Source organism: Mesoplodon densirostris, chromosome 6, assembly GCF_025265405.1.
Source record: "Mesoplodon densirostris isolate mMesDen1 chromosome 6, mMesDen1 primary haplotype, whole genome shotgun sequence".
Lineage (NCBI taxonomy): Eukaryota > Metazoa > Chordata > Mammalia > Artiodactyla > Ziphiidae > Mesoplodon > Mesoplodon densirostris.
In genome coordinates, this window is record NC_082666.1 from 44,251,066 (window position 1) to 44,268,082 (window position 17,017).

Genomic DNA, 17,017 nt, shown 5'->3' on the forward strand with positions numbered 1-17,017 from the left:
ATAAGGTTTTTAACTATTCAATATAACCTCTGAAATGGTATCTAGTTAAGATAATATTTGTTTTAAATATACCAGACAAATATTTCCAATCAGCAAAACAAAAACCAGCAAAACAATTTGTATCTGAGAGTCTGACATTCTAATCCACTGGATTTACATTTTTTCCTAGTAATATAAACAAATCTTTTGGGGTACTCTACATATTAGAAGTACTCAACTATCTGTCTGTAATTGTTAACTTTCAACAGTATGATTCATCAGTAAACACCAATACAGTACTTTAGCAGTCACCTTATGTGAAATAACAAGTGGAAAACAAAATTTCTCAACAACAGTGGGTCATCAAATTGCTTCAGCGGTTACCATAAAAAGTTTATTAAAAAAACTTACACACACAAACATAATTAAACATTTTAAAATTAGACTGAAATCAGTTATGAAACTTCCGTTTCCCCTTTTACAAAAAGAAAGTTGCGAAAGTAAAAGGACAAATTTAATTCTAAATATTTCCTTGTTTTTTTAAATTGTTTGTTAGTAAATTATTTCTTTACTCGCCTCTTTAGGTTCTCAAGGTGTTCCACATTAACATCTTGTAATGCCAGTACCGTTGCCTTAGACAAGGAGGGATTCAATGAAATAGTCATTAGACAGCACAAATCTATTAGGTCTCTCTGACATTTCTGCAAACCTTCCAGGAACTTTTGGTATTTACAAGGATCCTTTTTTAACTGTTTCATTTCTAGTACTGAAAACCCTATCAGACCAGTAAGTATTTCATCTACAAAGTCTACATCTAGATATGCAGTACCATCAGAAATTTTTGCTGTTATACTCCAAATGCCACCAGAACTTGAGAGATTTCCAGTTAAGGTTACAATAAATGCTTTGACTTTCACTGTTGTAACTTCCTTTGGTTTGCTGGCCATTAGAACAGACAAATAGATAAAAGGTGGAGAATATAAAGCCATGGTGACAGAAAGATTAGTAGTATTCTCTGATGACCTTGAAGAACAAGTCTGTAAGTGGTGCTCATTTTTATTAGAAATGTGTGAACAACTTTTTGGTACATAATTGACCAGCTCTCCGTTTAATATTTTATTATTTAAGGAATGTCCACCTGAACTGCTGGTTTGTTTTATTTTATGATATGTCTCTGAGTTCTTATCTTTATTTGTAAAATTATGGGGTAGGGGTACATTATGATTAACTGAAACAATACTACTGTTTTGGTCTCTAGCAGACGGACAACTAAAAGATTTGTCTTCATTAGTTATTTGCTCAGATAAATTTTTTTCATTCCAATTATTATTTCCATTTTTGCAAATCAAAGAAAAATTATTCAGAGTATTAGATCTATGTGAAAATCTCTCTATACTTTCATCTGTAGTTCTGTTCAAAGTCAGTGGCTGTAATTCTTTGGCCTCTGTTTGTTCCTTCTGGACAGCTTCTTCTAAAAGCAAGGCCTCCTCCAATGAAAAGTCATCTAATTCCTCATCAGTAAAAAGCATAGACTGGTTTTGTGGTTTCTCCTTGGATCTTGGAGAAATAACAAGTCCTGGTTCAAAATCTGACTGTCTGATGGGAACAGTATTTGAAGAACTACCTGTGCTGAAACAACTTCTTTCCAAAGAGGTGTTATTATTTGCTGCAAGCTCATCGTTTTCATCAAGACTTGCCAAGAGTTCTTCATCAGAAGGTCCTAACGCAGGATGTAGAACATCTGTAATTCTGGGGATGCTTTGGTTAGAATTATTTGGTATGACTGGAACTGTAGGATCAGGTTCCCCAATTAATCTTGCAAGAACTTTTTCTTGGGCATATTCCTCTAAAAGAGCATCTACTTCTCCTCCCAACACCTTCACATTTTCTGGTTTCAATAAGAGAACACCAAGACGGAAAGAAATGTTTCCATAAATCAAAATTTTTGTACCTGGAGGAAGATCACTATGAAGAGCTGGAATAGACTGATATTCCATCCCCTGTATTTGTACAATTCCATCAGTAAGCTGTAGCATCAACATTCGTGAAGGCTTTGCTTCCCAAGGTTTTGGGGTTACTTGTGTTTCAGCTGTAATTAGGTCATTGGTTGTATTCTTTCCTCTCAACTTTTGTATCTGGGCATACGCAGGTTGACTTACATCAACCAATGAGTTAATCTGCAGAGCAAAAAATCCATTCAATTCTCCTTTTGGAACTTCCAAAATGCCATCAGGTAAAAGACGATGCTCCAAATCTCTCAGATCAGTAAGGAGCCATTGCTCAAACACTTGTTTATTCATTTGTGCCTGACTCAAATTAACATTATCATTTTCTTCTTGGATCCAGTTAATACAAGCTTCCAGCCACATTAAAGGCACTTTAACATGCCATGTAGCTAAAAGCCAGGTTTCAACTCTTAATGCAATACTAGCTATACTCATTTCTTTTATATAAAAGAAATATTAGGCATCTATTACCTGAAAACAAACAAAAAAAAATTATGGTAATTCAGTACATCTAAATACAGTTTCTATAATTCTCTACAATGCACAAACAGGAGTAATCAAACTTTTAGATTTTTCTCTCTTCAGCACCTTTATAATTCTTTGACTTTCTACATGGCAAAACTTCAAATGCCCCAAGTAATCAGATGGTAAAATAAGAAAAGCACAAGGTTTGAGACAAGATATACCTAGGTTTGAAGGCTAGCTCTTCAAATTATAAGTTCTGTGACCTAGTATTAATTTCTTAACTTCTCTAACCTAATTTTTTCATCTATAAAATGTCAGTACCACCTCCTATCTAACACAGTTGTTGTGAGGATTACATGATTAACATTTGTAAAGCATGTAAGACCTATGAAATACCTGTAGAAATTAGTAGTTATTATGTTAATATAATAAGCAGAGTCTAATAATTTAAAATTTAGCTAAGGAACAATATTTACTAAGGTCCTTTCTATATCTATAATTCGTACTCTATTAAAACTTATACCATTGTATTCCATAAAATTATAACAAGTAACAATAGATTCTGAGCTGATGTAAAGCATCTTATTTGTTTGGCTAAATAATTCTCAACAGTCCTATCAGGGAAATATACTTCTGATTTTCTCAGTATGATAAAAAAAGTAGCCAAACACTAAAGACTAACCTTTTTTCACAAAAGTATATTTTTTCCTTCTACAGATGAAGATATCTAAGAGTTCGAATTTATAAAAGTTTTAACACGCCCATAAGAAAACTTACCATTTGGAACAGGAGCACAGGATTTGAGGACGGGATTTGGAACTGGTTGTTCAGTGGAGTACTTGTAACCTCTATTGCTCAGAAATGGCCCTGAGAGCTAAGACAAGAAGCGGTAAGGGTTATAACAGGAAGCTTCAGAAAGAATCACTGGCCTATTTTCATAAGTGCAAAGTTCGATGGTATGGGTTGAAGGTTCCTATTATCAATCAGGGTAGAGTAGAGGTAGTACAGAATAAAAACATGAGGTTTTGAATGAAATAAACAAAAGCAAGTTACCACGAGAAACTCAGACACTCTACCTTAGCTTGTTTCCTTCCCTATATACTTACTTCATAGGGCTACTGTGAAAATTAAAGGATAGGAGAAGATGGCAGGCAGAGCACAGGCACAAATCAGCTGACCTGAGGTGGCAATCCAATCATTTAGGCTGCTCACTTAGGCCCCAGCAATGGTTGCAGGCCAGAAGCAGGTCACCCAAAAGGCATCCGAGGCCCGCAAGCAACCTGAAGGTGAAGCAGACCAAAGCAGCTGAAACTGAAATTGAACAGTACCAACTGCAGAGGGAGAAAAGGTTCAAAGCCAGAGAAGCTGGAGCTGAAGCTGGAGCTCTGGGATTCCATGGCAGGGGCAGCACTGGGGTGGAAAAGGAGACCCAGGTGATGACCATTCTCCAGATCTACCTCTGGCAAAACAGGGATGAAGTGCTAGATAACCTCTTGGGCTTTGTCTGCTACATCTAGCCAGAGATCCATGAAAACTACTGCATAAATGCATAGGGGAAGAAGGTCTGTTCCACGGACTGGCATTTTAGATGCCTTCATGCAAAATGAAATTTTAACAAAGCTCAAGTTACATTCTGTGAAAAGGCATTAAATTACTTCTGTATATTATATAGTAGGTCCTATCACTTTTTGGAAAATAGCAAATCTAGCTTCCTTGTAAAAACTTAAAGCTTATCCAAATATTTCATTTTTTTAACCTTGCATTTTTTAGAAAATTTAATAGGCATATTGTCTGGTTTCCCACATCTTTTAGCTAAAGCAACATATATATATATATCAATACCGACTTCTTCTTTTGTAGATATAGTTGTTTTTTTTTAAATTTTTAACAAAAAAAGGGATTAATTTTTTTCCCCTAAAGCTTTGTGAAGGTCAGGGGATTTACCTATGAAAAAATAGTAAATAGTTATTTGTAACCTGTACTAAGCAGCATCCAGCCTTAAAACAGTCTTTTCTGGCTAAAGGTTAGAACAATGAATACTAGTATAATTGTTTGGGCTGCTTTTAATATCTTTTAATAAAAATTACTAGAAGACAGAAATCAAGAATTTGTTACATGTTGTTATTTGGGGTACCGATAATCATTTAAAAGTAAAACCCCCTTATCCTGTTAAAAAAAAAAAAAAAAGAAATAAAAAAACAAAGGAGAGCCAGTATATAATCTAGCGGTTCAGAGTGCAAGTGTGATGCCAAATTATCTTTCACTTACAAACTCTGTGACCCTAAACAAGTGGTCATATTATTAATTTAACAAATGGTTAAAATTTAAAGGAAGAGTTAGTTATTGTGAGGAATACAAGAATAACATTTTAAAGGAGGAATTAAGAAGGTCATAACTACCAAACTGATGAATCTTTACAATGAAGAAAATAATTGAGAGTACAGATATATAATTTTTAAATTACATGTGAAAAACAATGTAAAAATTCTAAGGTAGGAGAGGTCCCTGCCCATAGTGATAAAAATAAACCATGCAGAGTCAAATCGGCATGCCTCTTTAACAAAGAAACCAACAATCTCTATATGGAAATGTTTTCTACCTTCTGGCTAAAAAAAAGCAAAACACAGTGTGCTAACTTTTGTGTACAAAAGAAAGGAAAATAAGCACATTCTTATTTACTTTATACATAAAGGACCTCTAGAAGGATATACAAGAAACTAGATAAAACTTTAAATACATAGCTACACTCAATAACAAAGAGTAAAATCTTGTGGGCCAGGGCTTCCCTGGTGGCACAGTGGTTAAGACTCTGCCTGACAATGCAGGAGACACGGGTTTGAGCCCTGGTCCGGGAAGATCCCACATGCCGTGGAGCAACTAAGCCCGTGGGCCACGACTGCTGAGCCTGTGCTCTAGAGCCTGCGAGCCACAACTACTGAGCCCATGTGCCACAACTACTGAAGCCCACGTGCCTAGAGCCCATGCTCCACAACAAGGGAAGCCACTGCAACGAGAAGCCCGTGTACCTCAGCGAAGAGTAGCCCCCGCTCGCCGCAACTAGAGAAAAGCCCGCACACAGCAACGAAGAACCAACACAGCCAAAAATAAAAAATAATTTAAAAAAAAAAAAAAAAAAAAGTCTTGTGGGCTAGGAACAGAGGAGAAACCTAGAGTTTTACTGCTGATTTAAAGCCGCCAGGAAAAGGGGACTTCAGGCTAAAGCTCCAAGGCTTTAAGTTTAAGGGTCCAGTGTGCCAATTATAGGTCAGAAGACCAGAACAGACTACTTGCTAGAACTGGGCCAAAAAAATCTTCCACTCAATACCTACCTATGGCCTATGGAGGAAACAGGGATAACCTAAGAATGGAAATGGGGCCTACATAACTTGTATAGTACATATAGCATGGTCCAGAACTAGGCTATTCACATAAAAACCCAAGTCTCTAATGATACAGCTGATCTAGAGCTATGCCAGCCAGAGGGTCAGGTTGAAGCAACTCCAAAAACACACAAAAGGGAAAAACACACACGGGAAAAACCTCTATCCAACATGAGCTCTCAAACCAAAATTATAACATATTTAAGGAAAATCACCACCATAAGCCACATCAGCAGACACAACAAACAGGAGAATTTATACCTGGAGAAATCTGTTTTTAAATGAAGAATCTTAAATATTTTTAAAAGAATCTTAAATATTTTTAAAGTGTCTTTGAGCATACTAAATACACTTTAAAAGTAGGACTAGGGCCTCCCTGGTGGCGCAAGTGGTTGAGAGTCCGCCTGCCGATGCAGGGGATACGGGTTCGTGCCCCGGTCTGGGAGGATCCCATATGCCGCGGAGCGGCTGGGCCCGTGAGCCATGGCCGCTGAGCCTGCGCGTCCGGAGCCTGCGCGTCCGGAGCCTGTGCTCCGCAACGGGGGAGGCCACAACAGTGAGAGGCCCACATACCGCAAAAAAAATAAATAAATAAAATAAAAAAATAATAAAAGTAGGACTAATCCTTAAAGAAGAATAGAAGATAATTAAACAGTAACAGGCATTTATGAAAAGTATCAATTGGACATCTTGGAAATGGGAAACAGCCTCAGAAATTTAAAACTCAGTAGATGGGATAAACAAAAGGCTAAAAACAAATGAAGAAAGAACTTACACTTTGGAAATTACATAGAACAGAGTATGAAGATTTAAGAAATTAAGCAAAGGGGAAAAAAAGCTAAGTAGGGAAAACAGGCTCCTACACTGAAGTAATCACAGTTTCATTAGAAAATAGAAGAGGTGAAGGAAACAGTTTTGGTTTTTTTTAAGATAATGGTTGAAGGTGGTCAAAAGGAACAAATTTCCAATTATAAGATAAACAAGTAATAGGGATGTAATGCACAACATGACTGTAGTTAACACTGCTGTATGATATATATGAAAGTTGTTAAGAGAGTAGATCCTAAGAGTTCTCATCACAAGGAGAATTTTTTTTTTCTTTTTCATTTTCTTTTTTTTTTTGGCTGCGTTGGGTCTTTGCTGCTGCCCACAGGCCTTCTCTAGTTGCAGTGAGTGGGGGCTGCTCTTCCCTGCAGTGCACGGGCTTCTCATCGCGGTGGCTTCTCGTTTCGGAGCACAGGCTCTGGGTGCGTGGGCTTCAGTAGTTGTGGCACGTGGGCTCAGGAGTTGTGGCTTGTGGGCTCTAGAGCGCAGGCTCAGTAGTTGTGGCACACGGGCTTAGTTGCTCCGTGGCATGTGAGATCTTCCCGGACCAGGGCTCCAACCCATGTCCCCTGCATTGGCAGGTGGATTCTTAACCACTGCACCACTGGGGAAGCCCAATTATCTTTTTATCTATATGAGATGATGGATGTTAGCTTAATCTGTTGTGGTAATCATTTCACGGTATATGTAAATGCTATACACCTTAAACTTATATGGTGATGTATGCCAATTATTACTCAATAAAACTAGAAAAAATATATAAATAAAAGTGAAATTTTTTCATAATAAAAAAATAAAGAATAATGGTTGAAATTTTTCTAATATTCAAGAAAGATATGATTCTGTAGGGTGTAAAAGCTCAATACTGCTAAGCAACACGTGTAAAAATCCACCTGTAAACATAGCATGGTAAACTGTAAAACATCAACGACAAAGAAAAAAAATCTTTTTTTTTTAAATCTTAAGATTCAACAAGATGGATCTAAAATTTGAGGTAACAAAAATGTAGAAAATACAAAAAGAGTTCAGAGGGAAGTTACGGTATTATGTTTTGTCAAGGAGGATAATAGAGATTCTGATTATGTTTACTATTTTATAAGAAAAATATAAAAACTATGTGTTTAAGGGTGAAAATGAAAGATTGAAAAAACATTCTTATAATCCCCGCAAAACTCAGATAATAGATTTTTAAAAAGCCATAAAATTCTAAGAACAAAGAAAATGGGAGAAGAAACAATGGCAACAAATTTTGGAAACTGGAAAGCAAACAGATTAGTACATGATTTAGCAGACACTAGAAAGTTGAATTCTAAGGTGGCATTAAGAATGGCTGATATAAAACCCCAGAACCCACAAAAGGCAATACTAAGTATGCCTGGAAGTAAAGGGTACTCTAAAAACAAGATTGATTAGATGATTCTTTAAGACATTTAAGACTGTGGCACCCTATCCCACATCAGGAAGATACATAATGTACACTTCAAAACTGTTAAGAGGGTAAATTTATGTTATATGTTTTTTACCATAATTTTTTAGAAAGAGAGAAAAATCAAGAGGGAAGTAGAGGAGGAACAAAAGGAAAAAATAAAATTACCTCTATATGCAGATGACATGAATGTTTATGAAAAAATGCCAGAGAATGTACAAAGAAGCTATATCACCTGATAAATGAGTTAGCGAGATGCAAGTGTCTTTTTTGTGCTCTATTTAGTGCCACATTTTCACACTTTTGTGCTTTTTGTTGATGATTTCACTATTTAAAACGGCCCCGTAGCATACTGCTGAAGCACTATCTAGTGTTCCAAAGCATAAGAAAACTGTGTGAGATGTGTCATATATAAAATCTGTGTGTTAGATTAAGCTTCATTCAGGCATTAGTTATAGTGCCACTGGTCGTAAGTTCAGTTAATGAATCAACAACATATAGTGAATAAAGTGTCTTTAAAAAGAAACAAATAAAACAAGGTTATGTACTAATCAGTTGGTGAAAATGTCATGACCAGAGGCTCACAGGAACCTAACCTTGTCTTTCCCCTAGGAACAATAGTTCAGTATTCTCTAACTCAGTGTTCACAGGGACTTTATATAGAACATAACTACCAGGAATAATGAGACTTGACTGTACGAGCAATGAACAAAGAGTACAACTTACAGTAGCCCTCAAAACTTGAATCTAACAAAATATGTGCAGGATGTATATGCTGAAAACTACAAACTACTGTTGAAAGAAATCAAAGACAACCTAAACAAATGAACAGATATGCTGTGTTGAAGACTCTATGATCAAGTTTCAATTCTCCCCAAACAGATATATAGATTCAATGCAATTCCATTCAAAATCCCAACATTCTTTTTTTTTTTTTTTTTAAAGAATGGCAAGCTGAGTCTAAGATTTACATGGAAAGGCAAAGAAACTAGAATAGCGAAGGTAATTAAAAAAAAAAGTTGGAGACTCACACTGAGTTCAAGACTTAGTATAAACTACAGTAATCAAGACAGTGAGGTATTGGCAAAAGGATTAACATATCGGTCAATGGGAAGAGAAGACAGCCTAGAAAACAGACCCATTCATATATAGTCAATTGATTTTCTACGAAGTTGCAAAGGCAATTCAAAGGAAACAGGATAGTCTTTTGAACAAATGATGCTAAAACAACTGAACATCCATATGCAAAACTATGAACCTCAACCAATACCTCACATCATATATAAAAATTAAATGGACCACAGACCTAAATGTGAAAACTAAAACTATAAAACATCTATAAGAAAAGTTAGGAGAAAAAAAAAAAAAACCAAGCTCATAGATAAGAGAGAACAGATTGGTAGCTGCAAGAGGTAAGGGGTGGGGGTGGGAGAAATGGGTGCAGGGGGTCACAAGGTCTAAACTTCCAGTTATAAAATCAATAAGTCATGGAAATGTAATGTACAGCATGGTCACTGTAGTTAAAATACTATATTGCATATCTAAAAGTTGCTAAGAGAGTAGATCTTAAACGTTCTCATCACAAGAAAAAAAATTTTTTTGTAACTAAGTGTGGTGATGGATGTTAACTGGATTTACTGTGGTGATCATTTTGCAATGTATACAAATATCAAATTATTATGTTGTATACCTGAAACTAAAAGGTTATATGTCAATTATACCTCATTTTTTTTTAAAGGGGAAGAAAAGTTAGGAGAAAAATCTTTGTGATCTTGGTTTCTTAACAGTGCTCTTAGATACAACACCAGAAGCATAATCCATAAAACAAATTAATATACTGAGCTTCACCAAAATTTTTAAATTCTTCTCTGTGAAAGACACTGTTAAGAGTATAAAGACAAGCCAAACACACACAAAGACAAGCCACAGACTGGGAGAAATACATAATTGACAAAAGACATATCCAGACTATATAAAGAATTCTAAAATTCAATAGGAAAACAAACTAATTTTAAAAGGAACAAAAGATTTGAATAGACATTTCACCAAAAGATACGCAGATAACGAGTAAGACATTAGGGAAATGCAAAATTGAAATCACAGTGTGATATTACACATCTATTAGCATAGCTAAAATAAAAAGTAACTGACAATACCAACTACTGGAATTCTCATACATTGCTGGTGGGAAAGCAAAATGACACAGCCACTTTAAAAAATAGTTTAGCAGTTTCTTAGGAAGAAAAAGATTTTAGCATTTTCTTACAAAGTTAAACTCACCACACAACCCAGCATTACTAGGTATTTACTCAAGCGAAATGAAAATGAATACTCATTAAAAATCTCTATGTGAACATTTATAGCAGCTTTTTTCATAATCACCAAAAAACTAGAAACAACCCACATGTCCTTCAACTGGTGAATGGATTAACAAATTGTTGTACATCATTACAATGGAATACTATTCAGTAATAAAAAGGAATAAACTAATAGATGCAATAACATGGATGAATATTGCTACAGATGGTATCACTCAGAAAATTCATATGTTGAAATCCTAATGCCCAATGTGATGATATTAGGAGGTGGGGCCTTTGCGAACTGTTTACATTATGAGAATCAGCCCTCATGGGACTTCCCTGGCAGTCCAGTGGTTAAGATTCTGTGCTTCCACTGCAGGGAGCATGGGTTCGATCCCTGGTTGGGGAACTAACATCCCACATGCCATGCAGCATGGCCAAAATAAATCAATAAATCAATAAATAAAAATAAAGTCAGAATTTTGAGAAGATATTAATTTTTAAAAAAACTTACAACCCAATAACAAAAAAATAAATAAACAGTAGAGATGTCTCCACACAGCTACTTACCCCTTCTGCCATGGGAGGTTACTGTAAAAAGACTGTCATCTAAGAACCAAGAAGCATGTCCTCATTAGACACCCACTAAATCTGCCATCACCTTGACCTTGGACTTCCCAGTCTCCAAAGAAATAAATCTCTGTTGTTTATCAACCACCCAGTTTATGCTCTTTTGTCACAATAGCCCAAATAGACTAAGATAAATGTTAAATGCAGCGAGCTAAGTAAAAGAAGCCAGACTAACACTGTATAAGTCCAAGATGGCATTATGGAAAAGGCAACACTATAGAAACAGGTGGCAGCGATGATGTGACTAATGTTTGTCAAAACTCATAGAACTATATACAAAAAAGAACATGAATTTTACTGAATGTAAATTATATCCTCAATAAAAATACTGAGGACAAACACCAAAAGGATAGATATTTAATAACTAATTTTCAAACTTGCTGAGGAAAACACAGAATAAAGAAAACAATCCAAAAGAAGGCACAAAAGGAAATGGCAAGCACTATAAATATAAAGAATAAACAAGGTGGTAGAAATAAGTCTAAATAGATCAGCAATCATAATGAACATAGATTAACTCACCTGTTAAAAGATACTCTCAAACTGAAAAAACCAAGTTAAGCTGCATGCTTAAAAGATGACCCTAAAACAAAATAACATCGAAGCGTGAAATTAATTAAAATAAGGCATGTTAAAATCCCCAAGCATGGGGCTTCCATGGTGGCGCAGTGGTTGAGAGTCCGCCTGCCGATGCAGGGGACACGGGTTCGTGCCCCGATCCCGGAAGATCCCACATGCCGCGGAGCGGCTGGGCCCGCGAGCCATGGCCGCGGAGCCTGTGTGTCCGGAGCCTGTGCTCCGCAACGGGAGAGGCCACAGCAGTGAGAGGCCCGCGTACAGCAAAAAAAAAAAAAAAAAAAAAATCCCCAAGCATGATATTATGAGGCCACAGTTGAGTGACATCTTATCCTCAAGACAGAGGTCTGTACTTCTATAACCTAAGATTCCCAAGTGCTACTTTATCACATCTGTTGTCATTTTTTTAACCTCAAAAATTAAGCTAGATCCAAGGCTCTTAGGTGTGCTCATTCAATAATAAGTTACCTTACTTCCTCCACTAAAATTTAAACACCACAGCACTGGCAAATGGGCCTAGTCTAATTGGCAGAGGTGTTGTAGTAATGAGATGACAGTCATTAAGTAAACTGAAATCAAGACAGTGTACTTTCAGTAGAGTTATAATTATTTAAATGAATTATTAAGTATAAATGCCACAATTAAGTTATTTGCAGAATGTTTTGTACTATAAATTACTTGGTGTATACACTATATACCCCTAAATTATTATATGCAGCCATTTAACACAAATGCTATTTTCTACCTGAACCTGTTAAATAGTAGGAGTTAATACTCTCAGTACTTCTAGGAGGAGGAAGGAACCAATAAAAAAGAAAGACTGATTGATTGTGAACTGAAAAGGTCAAGGCTGGATAGAAAATGAAAGCAAGGAATTTCAGTGGTGTTAATTCTATATCCCAGCAGTACAGCTGTTTAAACAGAGAACTGAAGAAAAAGGTTTAATAAATATTAAAACCTCTTATTTGTAAGATTTTAAGCTTTTTCAAAATACATACTTTTACATCTGTAATATTATCTAAACCTCAAAATAGTCATTTATGATAGAAAGGGAGGGATTGTCATCTATTTGGGTGAGAATGAAACAGGCATGAAGATTAAGACATACAGATCATACATGGTAGCAGACGCACAACGAAATTCTGCTAACCTCCATTTCTATATCATTTTCTAGACCCTGTTCAACTTAAAAGAGAAAGTAAAGCCAGTCCCTCATTTACATATACCCACTTGCATATAAACTATAAAACTCATTCATAAATGGCCATTCTATAAGAGCACTACACTATTACAACGAACAGACTTTTCTCAGATCTCATTTAAACGACAAGCTCACCTAGTATATTCTAAATTATTTCCTTTACGAAGTCAAATCAAAGAAACACAACATCACCTACTGCATCTATGTAACAGCTTCAAAACAGTGTTATCATTAAGTACTTTTCCTTTTGCTATAACTCTACTAAAATATGACATAAAAGTTTTTTTTAATGTTTAAATATTACAAACTGATATTTTAAGGCTTATGTATTCATTTTATTTTTTTAATTTTGTAGTTATTTCAAACACGCACTTCTTTGTTTGTGTTGTTGCATACGGCAAGTGACAAAACTCCTTTCAGATGATAGTTGGGACAAATTCTGAGAAACAGTGCTCAATGAACCACAGTGAAATTGTTCTATTAACACGTGGCAGTTCTAATTAATAATTTTCTCCAAATACTACCTTCTAGGATTTAAATTTCCACTTCCAGAGCTACATGATATACTACAATTTCATAACAATGTTATAACTAAATGCACATTTGCTACATAGAATTCTTCATTTAACAGCAAAGTAAGTAAAGTGGAGGGCATATTGATCTGAAACATGGTCTACTCCCCACAACTGCATGTTAAAACAATTTTAATAAGAAGATGTTTCTACATATAATAGGATTTTTTTTCCTACAGGTAAAAAAGAAAAGCTTATTAAATTTTTTAATTAAATGGAAAAAGTATTATCATGTGGGATTATAAAGTTTAGACTGGGTTTCAATAACCGAGCCCCTTAATAATTTAGTAAATTGTATTACTTGCATCTACTCCTTCAAGAGAATTCCTAAGGTTTTTGTTCCTCCCTTTCTTGAGAAACTGAGTAACCATAGTCACCGCAGGTAGAAGCAACTCAGAGGGGAGGTGTTAGCTACAGCAGCACAACTTCTCATCTGCTCATACATAAAGAACAGCCCCTGATCCTCAAGAACATCACTGTCCAAGAAAAAAATATGAAAAAGTTTACGTTGTTGAAATTGTACATTAAGAAATGTTCACACCGTATGATTTCAAAACTTAATCTTAAGAAAATAATCAGAAATGAGGACAAAGATTTTATGTGCCAGGGTGTTTATCACTGTGCTTTTACAGTTTGGAAAAAAAAAAACAGAAACAACCTAAATGTTCAACACAGTAAAAAATTTTTTTAATTAAATATATTACATTGGATCCATGATATAGTCTTCTGAAAAAACATTTTTAAGTACTATTTAATGACATGAAAATATGTTCATATTTTATTGTTAGGAGAAAAGGTCAGATGTAAAACTACATATATCTTAATCTCCATTAATTTTATAATCATGAAAAAAATGTTTTTTAAAAATTAATTTACATCTTGTGCTTGCTAAACTTGGCTGACCACAGTAATCTACATTCTAGATCTTGACTGCAGGAACTGAGCAGAAGAGACTAGAGTACGAAAATTCTATCATTTGCCACTAAGACTTAGGCAAATTTGATTTATAAGTTAATTTTCAGTCAGCCTCACATATTTCAATTTTTTAAAAAATAGAAAAAGAGGCAGAAGTATTGATACCATCCTTTTGGACATTGTATGCGGCATTCAATCAACAGCTAAGATTTAAAAGCACTAACAAATACTCAAGTTATAACCAGTCCATGTTTCCACTGTCTTCATCTAAAAAATACAGGTGAGTCTGTGTTTTAACTCCTTGGGGAATGACTTTAAGGTAACCCCAGAATTTTGAGAAGGCACTCTGAAAATTATGGGGAAAAAATTTATATTTAATGACTGAAATCAGAAAGAAGTAATTAGTGGAGCTGTTGTGTATCCTCCATAACCTAATGTAAGGAAAAGACAAACAGAATAGGCTTAGGAGTCTGAATCCCATTTCTGCTATGTGACCTTAAATGTGTTCCTTAACTTTGTCTTAACCACAATTTACTTGCAGAACTGTAATAAGCATTAAACTGCCAGCACAAGGTCTGGCACAAACTCAGAAAATGGTAGTTATAAAATTTTAAGTAATCATCCAGCTCGCTAGTGTACAATCTTAATTATATTAGTTTATCTAAAGTAAGTCCCACAGCTAAGTAATACTAGCTCTAAATTCATCAGGAGTCCAAATAATCATACAATTATTTACTCAAGACAGAAGCCACAATGTTATCAACCAAGTTGGTAAGTCCTTGAATGAGCACAGATGTAATATAGTTTGGCTGAAAACAATAGAGAATGAAAGGATGGTGAAAAGACAGACTTTCCTCAAGCTAGCAAGTCCCTAAATGAAGATGGTGGAAAAAAACAGACTTTCTTGTTATTTAAAGAGTAAACCTATAAAGCAAATTAAAAAAGGTAAGGAAGAAGACAAGTAGAAAAAGAAAAAAGCAAAAAAAACCCACAAAATCTGACAATGGCATCTAGAAAAGACGAATAAGACCTTTCAGCAGTTAGGGTCCAGTCAGAAGACAGTGAAACTGGGAATAAGTTCTTAAGATAAAGCTGCTTACTTTGCATTCCTGCCCATCAATCATCACTGTTTATCAAGGCAGAAAATGATGGTTGCAACAGAAATACTAGCTTGAAAGAAAACATCATTAGTACAGTACCCCTATATGTGCCTATTTGTGTTAGTGAAGTGTCCCATGTTTTAAATGACAGATTCAATTAAATGCTGCAAATCCTGACTGGCAGATTAAACCTCTATAATCCAAGTATCCCGAGCCCCTTCATACACTCAATTTTCTTGACTAAACATTAAATAAAAATCCAAACTATGTATCGTAAAACCAAACGCGAGTTAAGTTTTACCTTTCAACAAGACTATAATATTCTTCATGGTGGGGCCATTAAAAAATTATATTACAACTCAAAGAGCCTTTTAAAAACTCCACAATCCCAGACACTATGCTCTAACAGTATTTGTTAACTATCCTCCCAGCCAGTAAATGTTGGTGCTTCATGAAGTTCTCAGTTCCTCCTAAAGAGTTCTCTTCCTGATTAAGCAAGTAAAAGATAAAAGATGGCGGAAATCAGACATTGTTTTTAAATGCTGGTTACATCTAATTTGCAAAGTATTCAAGAGGAAAATCAAGTTACAGCGGAATGAATCAGCACAAATTCATCATTACAAAAAAAAAGTGTATTCTAACGGTGGGTTTACATCCCATGTAAATTATAACATTTTTATGCTTCAACACAAGTTTGGGGTTGTGGGTGAGAGCTGGAGGGCCAAGAGTCAGGATGTGGATACTGGGTCCTACTTACTGGCAATTTCCCAGGTTTGTCACCGATTCAGGGTGACCTTAAGTGCCTTAACAAAAGAAATCATCAAAGCCTGACACTGGCCTTAGAAGTAACCGCACACAAAGCAAGCATAAACTGAACACGCTAGAACGGTAACATATCTGAGGGCGAGGGTTTTAGTCTGTTTTAATCACTGCCGAATACCTTGACACACGGTGGGCGCTTTAAAGAGGTGAACGAACGCAAAGCGGATGTCTACAACGCATTTTGCGATTTGCATTCACTGTAGGTTATGAAAGCAATACTTCCAGAAATTTTTCACACGTAGCGGCAGCACCGACACTACAAAATACTCGTATCGCAGGCCCCATTAACAAAAAAGAAAGAAAAAAAAAGAAAGGAAAAACAAAAGGTTTCGTCAGAACAGAGAGCCCTGTAAAGACCCCGGGAGTACAGGCTCAGCGCCGGAAGCAAAGGGACTGAGCTCTCCCGGACTCCGAGGCTCGCCCGCCACAGCCCAGCGGGACGGCCAACATTTCCCGGAACCCCGAGCCGCCAGAGGACAAGCGGGCCGCGACCCTGCGGCTGCGCCCCCGGCCCGGGCCACGCCTGACGGGCGCTGCGGCCCGTTACATACAGCTCGCCCCGCAGCCCGGGCGAGAGGGGAGCACGGGGGAAGAAAGGAGACGCGAATGCGGGTTGTGGAAACGGGGGCATTCGTCTGGGCCTAACACCGACCTGGGCGTCCCGCCTTCCCCTCACGCAACACTGGTTCCTGGGCCTCGCGAGTGTGAGAACCGGAACCACCACGGCGCGCGCCCTAATCCTTTTTTTGCTCCTTCCCGCCTGTTTTGCCGCACACTCACGCCCCTCCTCCAAACCCTGAAGACTCCTCAGGGCCCCGAA

At 36.4% G+C, this 17,017-nt stretch overlaps 1 protein-coding gene across 2 annotated transcripts; it reads right to left on the bottom strand.

The window, feature by feature from the left end:
• Positions 1-409: 409 nt before the first annotated feature.
• On the bottom strand, positions 410-17,009 carry RMI1 (RecQ mediated genome instability 1). Of its 2 annotated transcripts, XM_060101700.1 has the most exons (4): positions 16,850-17,009; positions 11,534-11,594; positions 3,228-3,324; positions 410-2,456 (listed from the first exon to the last, which is right to left on the bottom strand). In XM_060101700.1, the coding sequence occupies exon 4, from the start codon at positions 2,418-2,420 to the stop codon at positions 540-542; it is 1,881 nt and encodes a 626-aa protein (XP_059957683.1). In that variant the 5' UTR covers positions 2,421-2,456; positions 3,228-3,324; positions 11,534-11,594; positions 16,850-17,009; the 3' UTR covers positions 410-539. The 2 variants fall into 2 exon arrangements, with proteins under 2 accessions (XP_059957683.1, XP_059957684.1); XM_060101701.1 differs by lacking the exon at positions 11,534-11,594.
• Between the last annotated feature and the right edge of the window lie 8 nt (positions 17,010-17,017).

Coding starts and splice junctions, on each gene's coding strand:
- RMI1 (XM_060101701.1), bottom strand. CDS start 2,420: ATGAGTATAGCTAGTATTGCATTAAGAGTTGAAACCTGGCTTTTAGCT.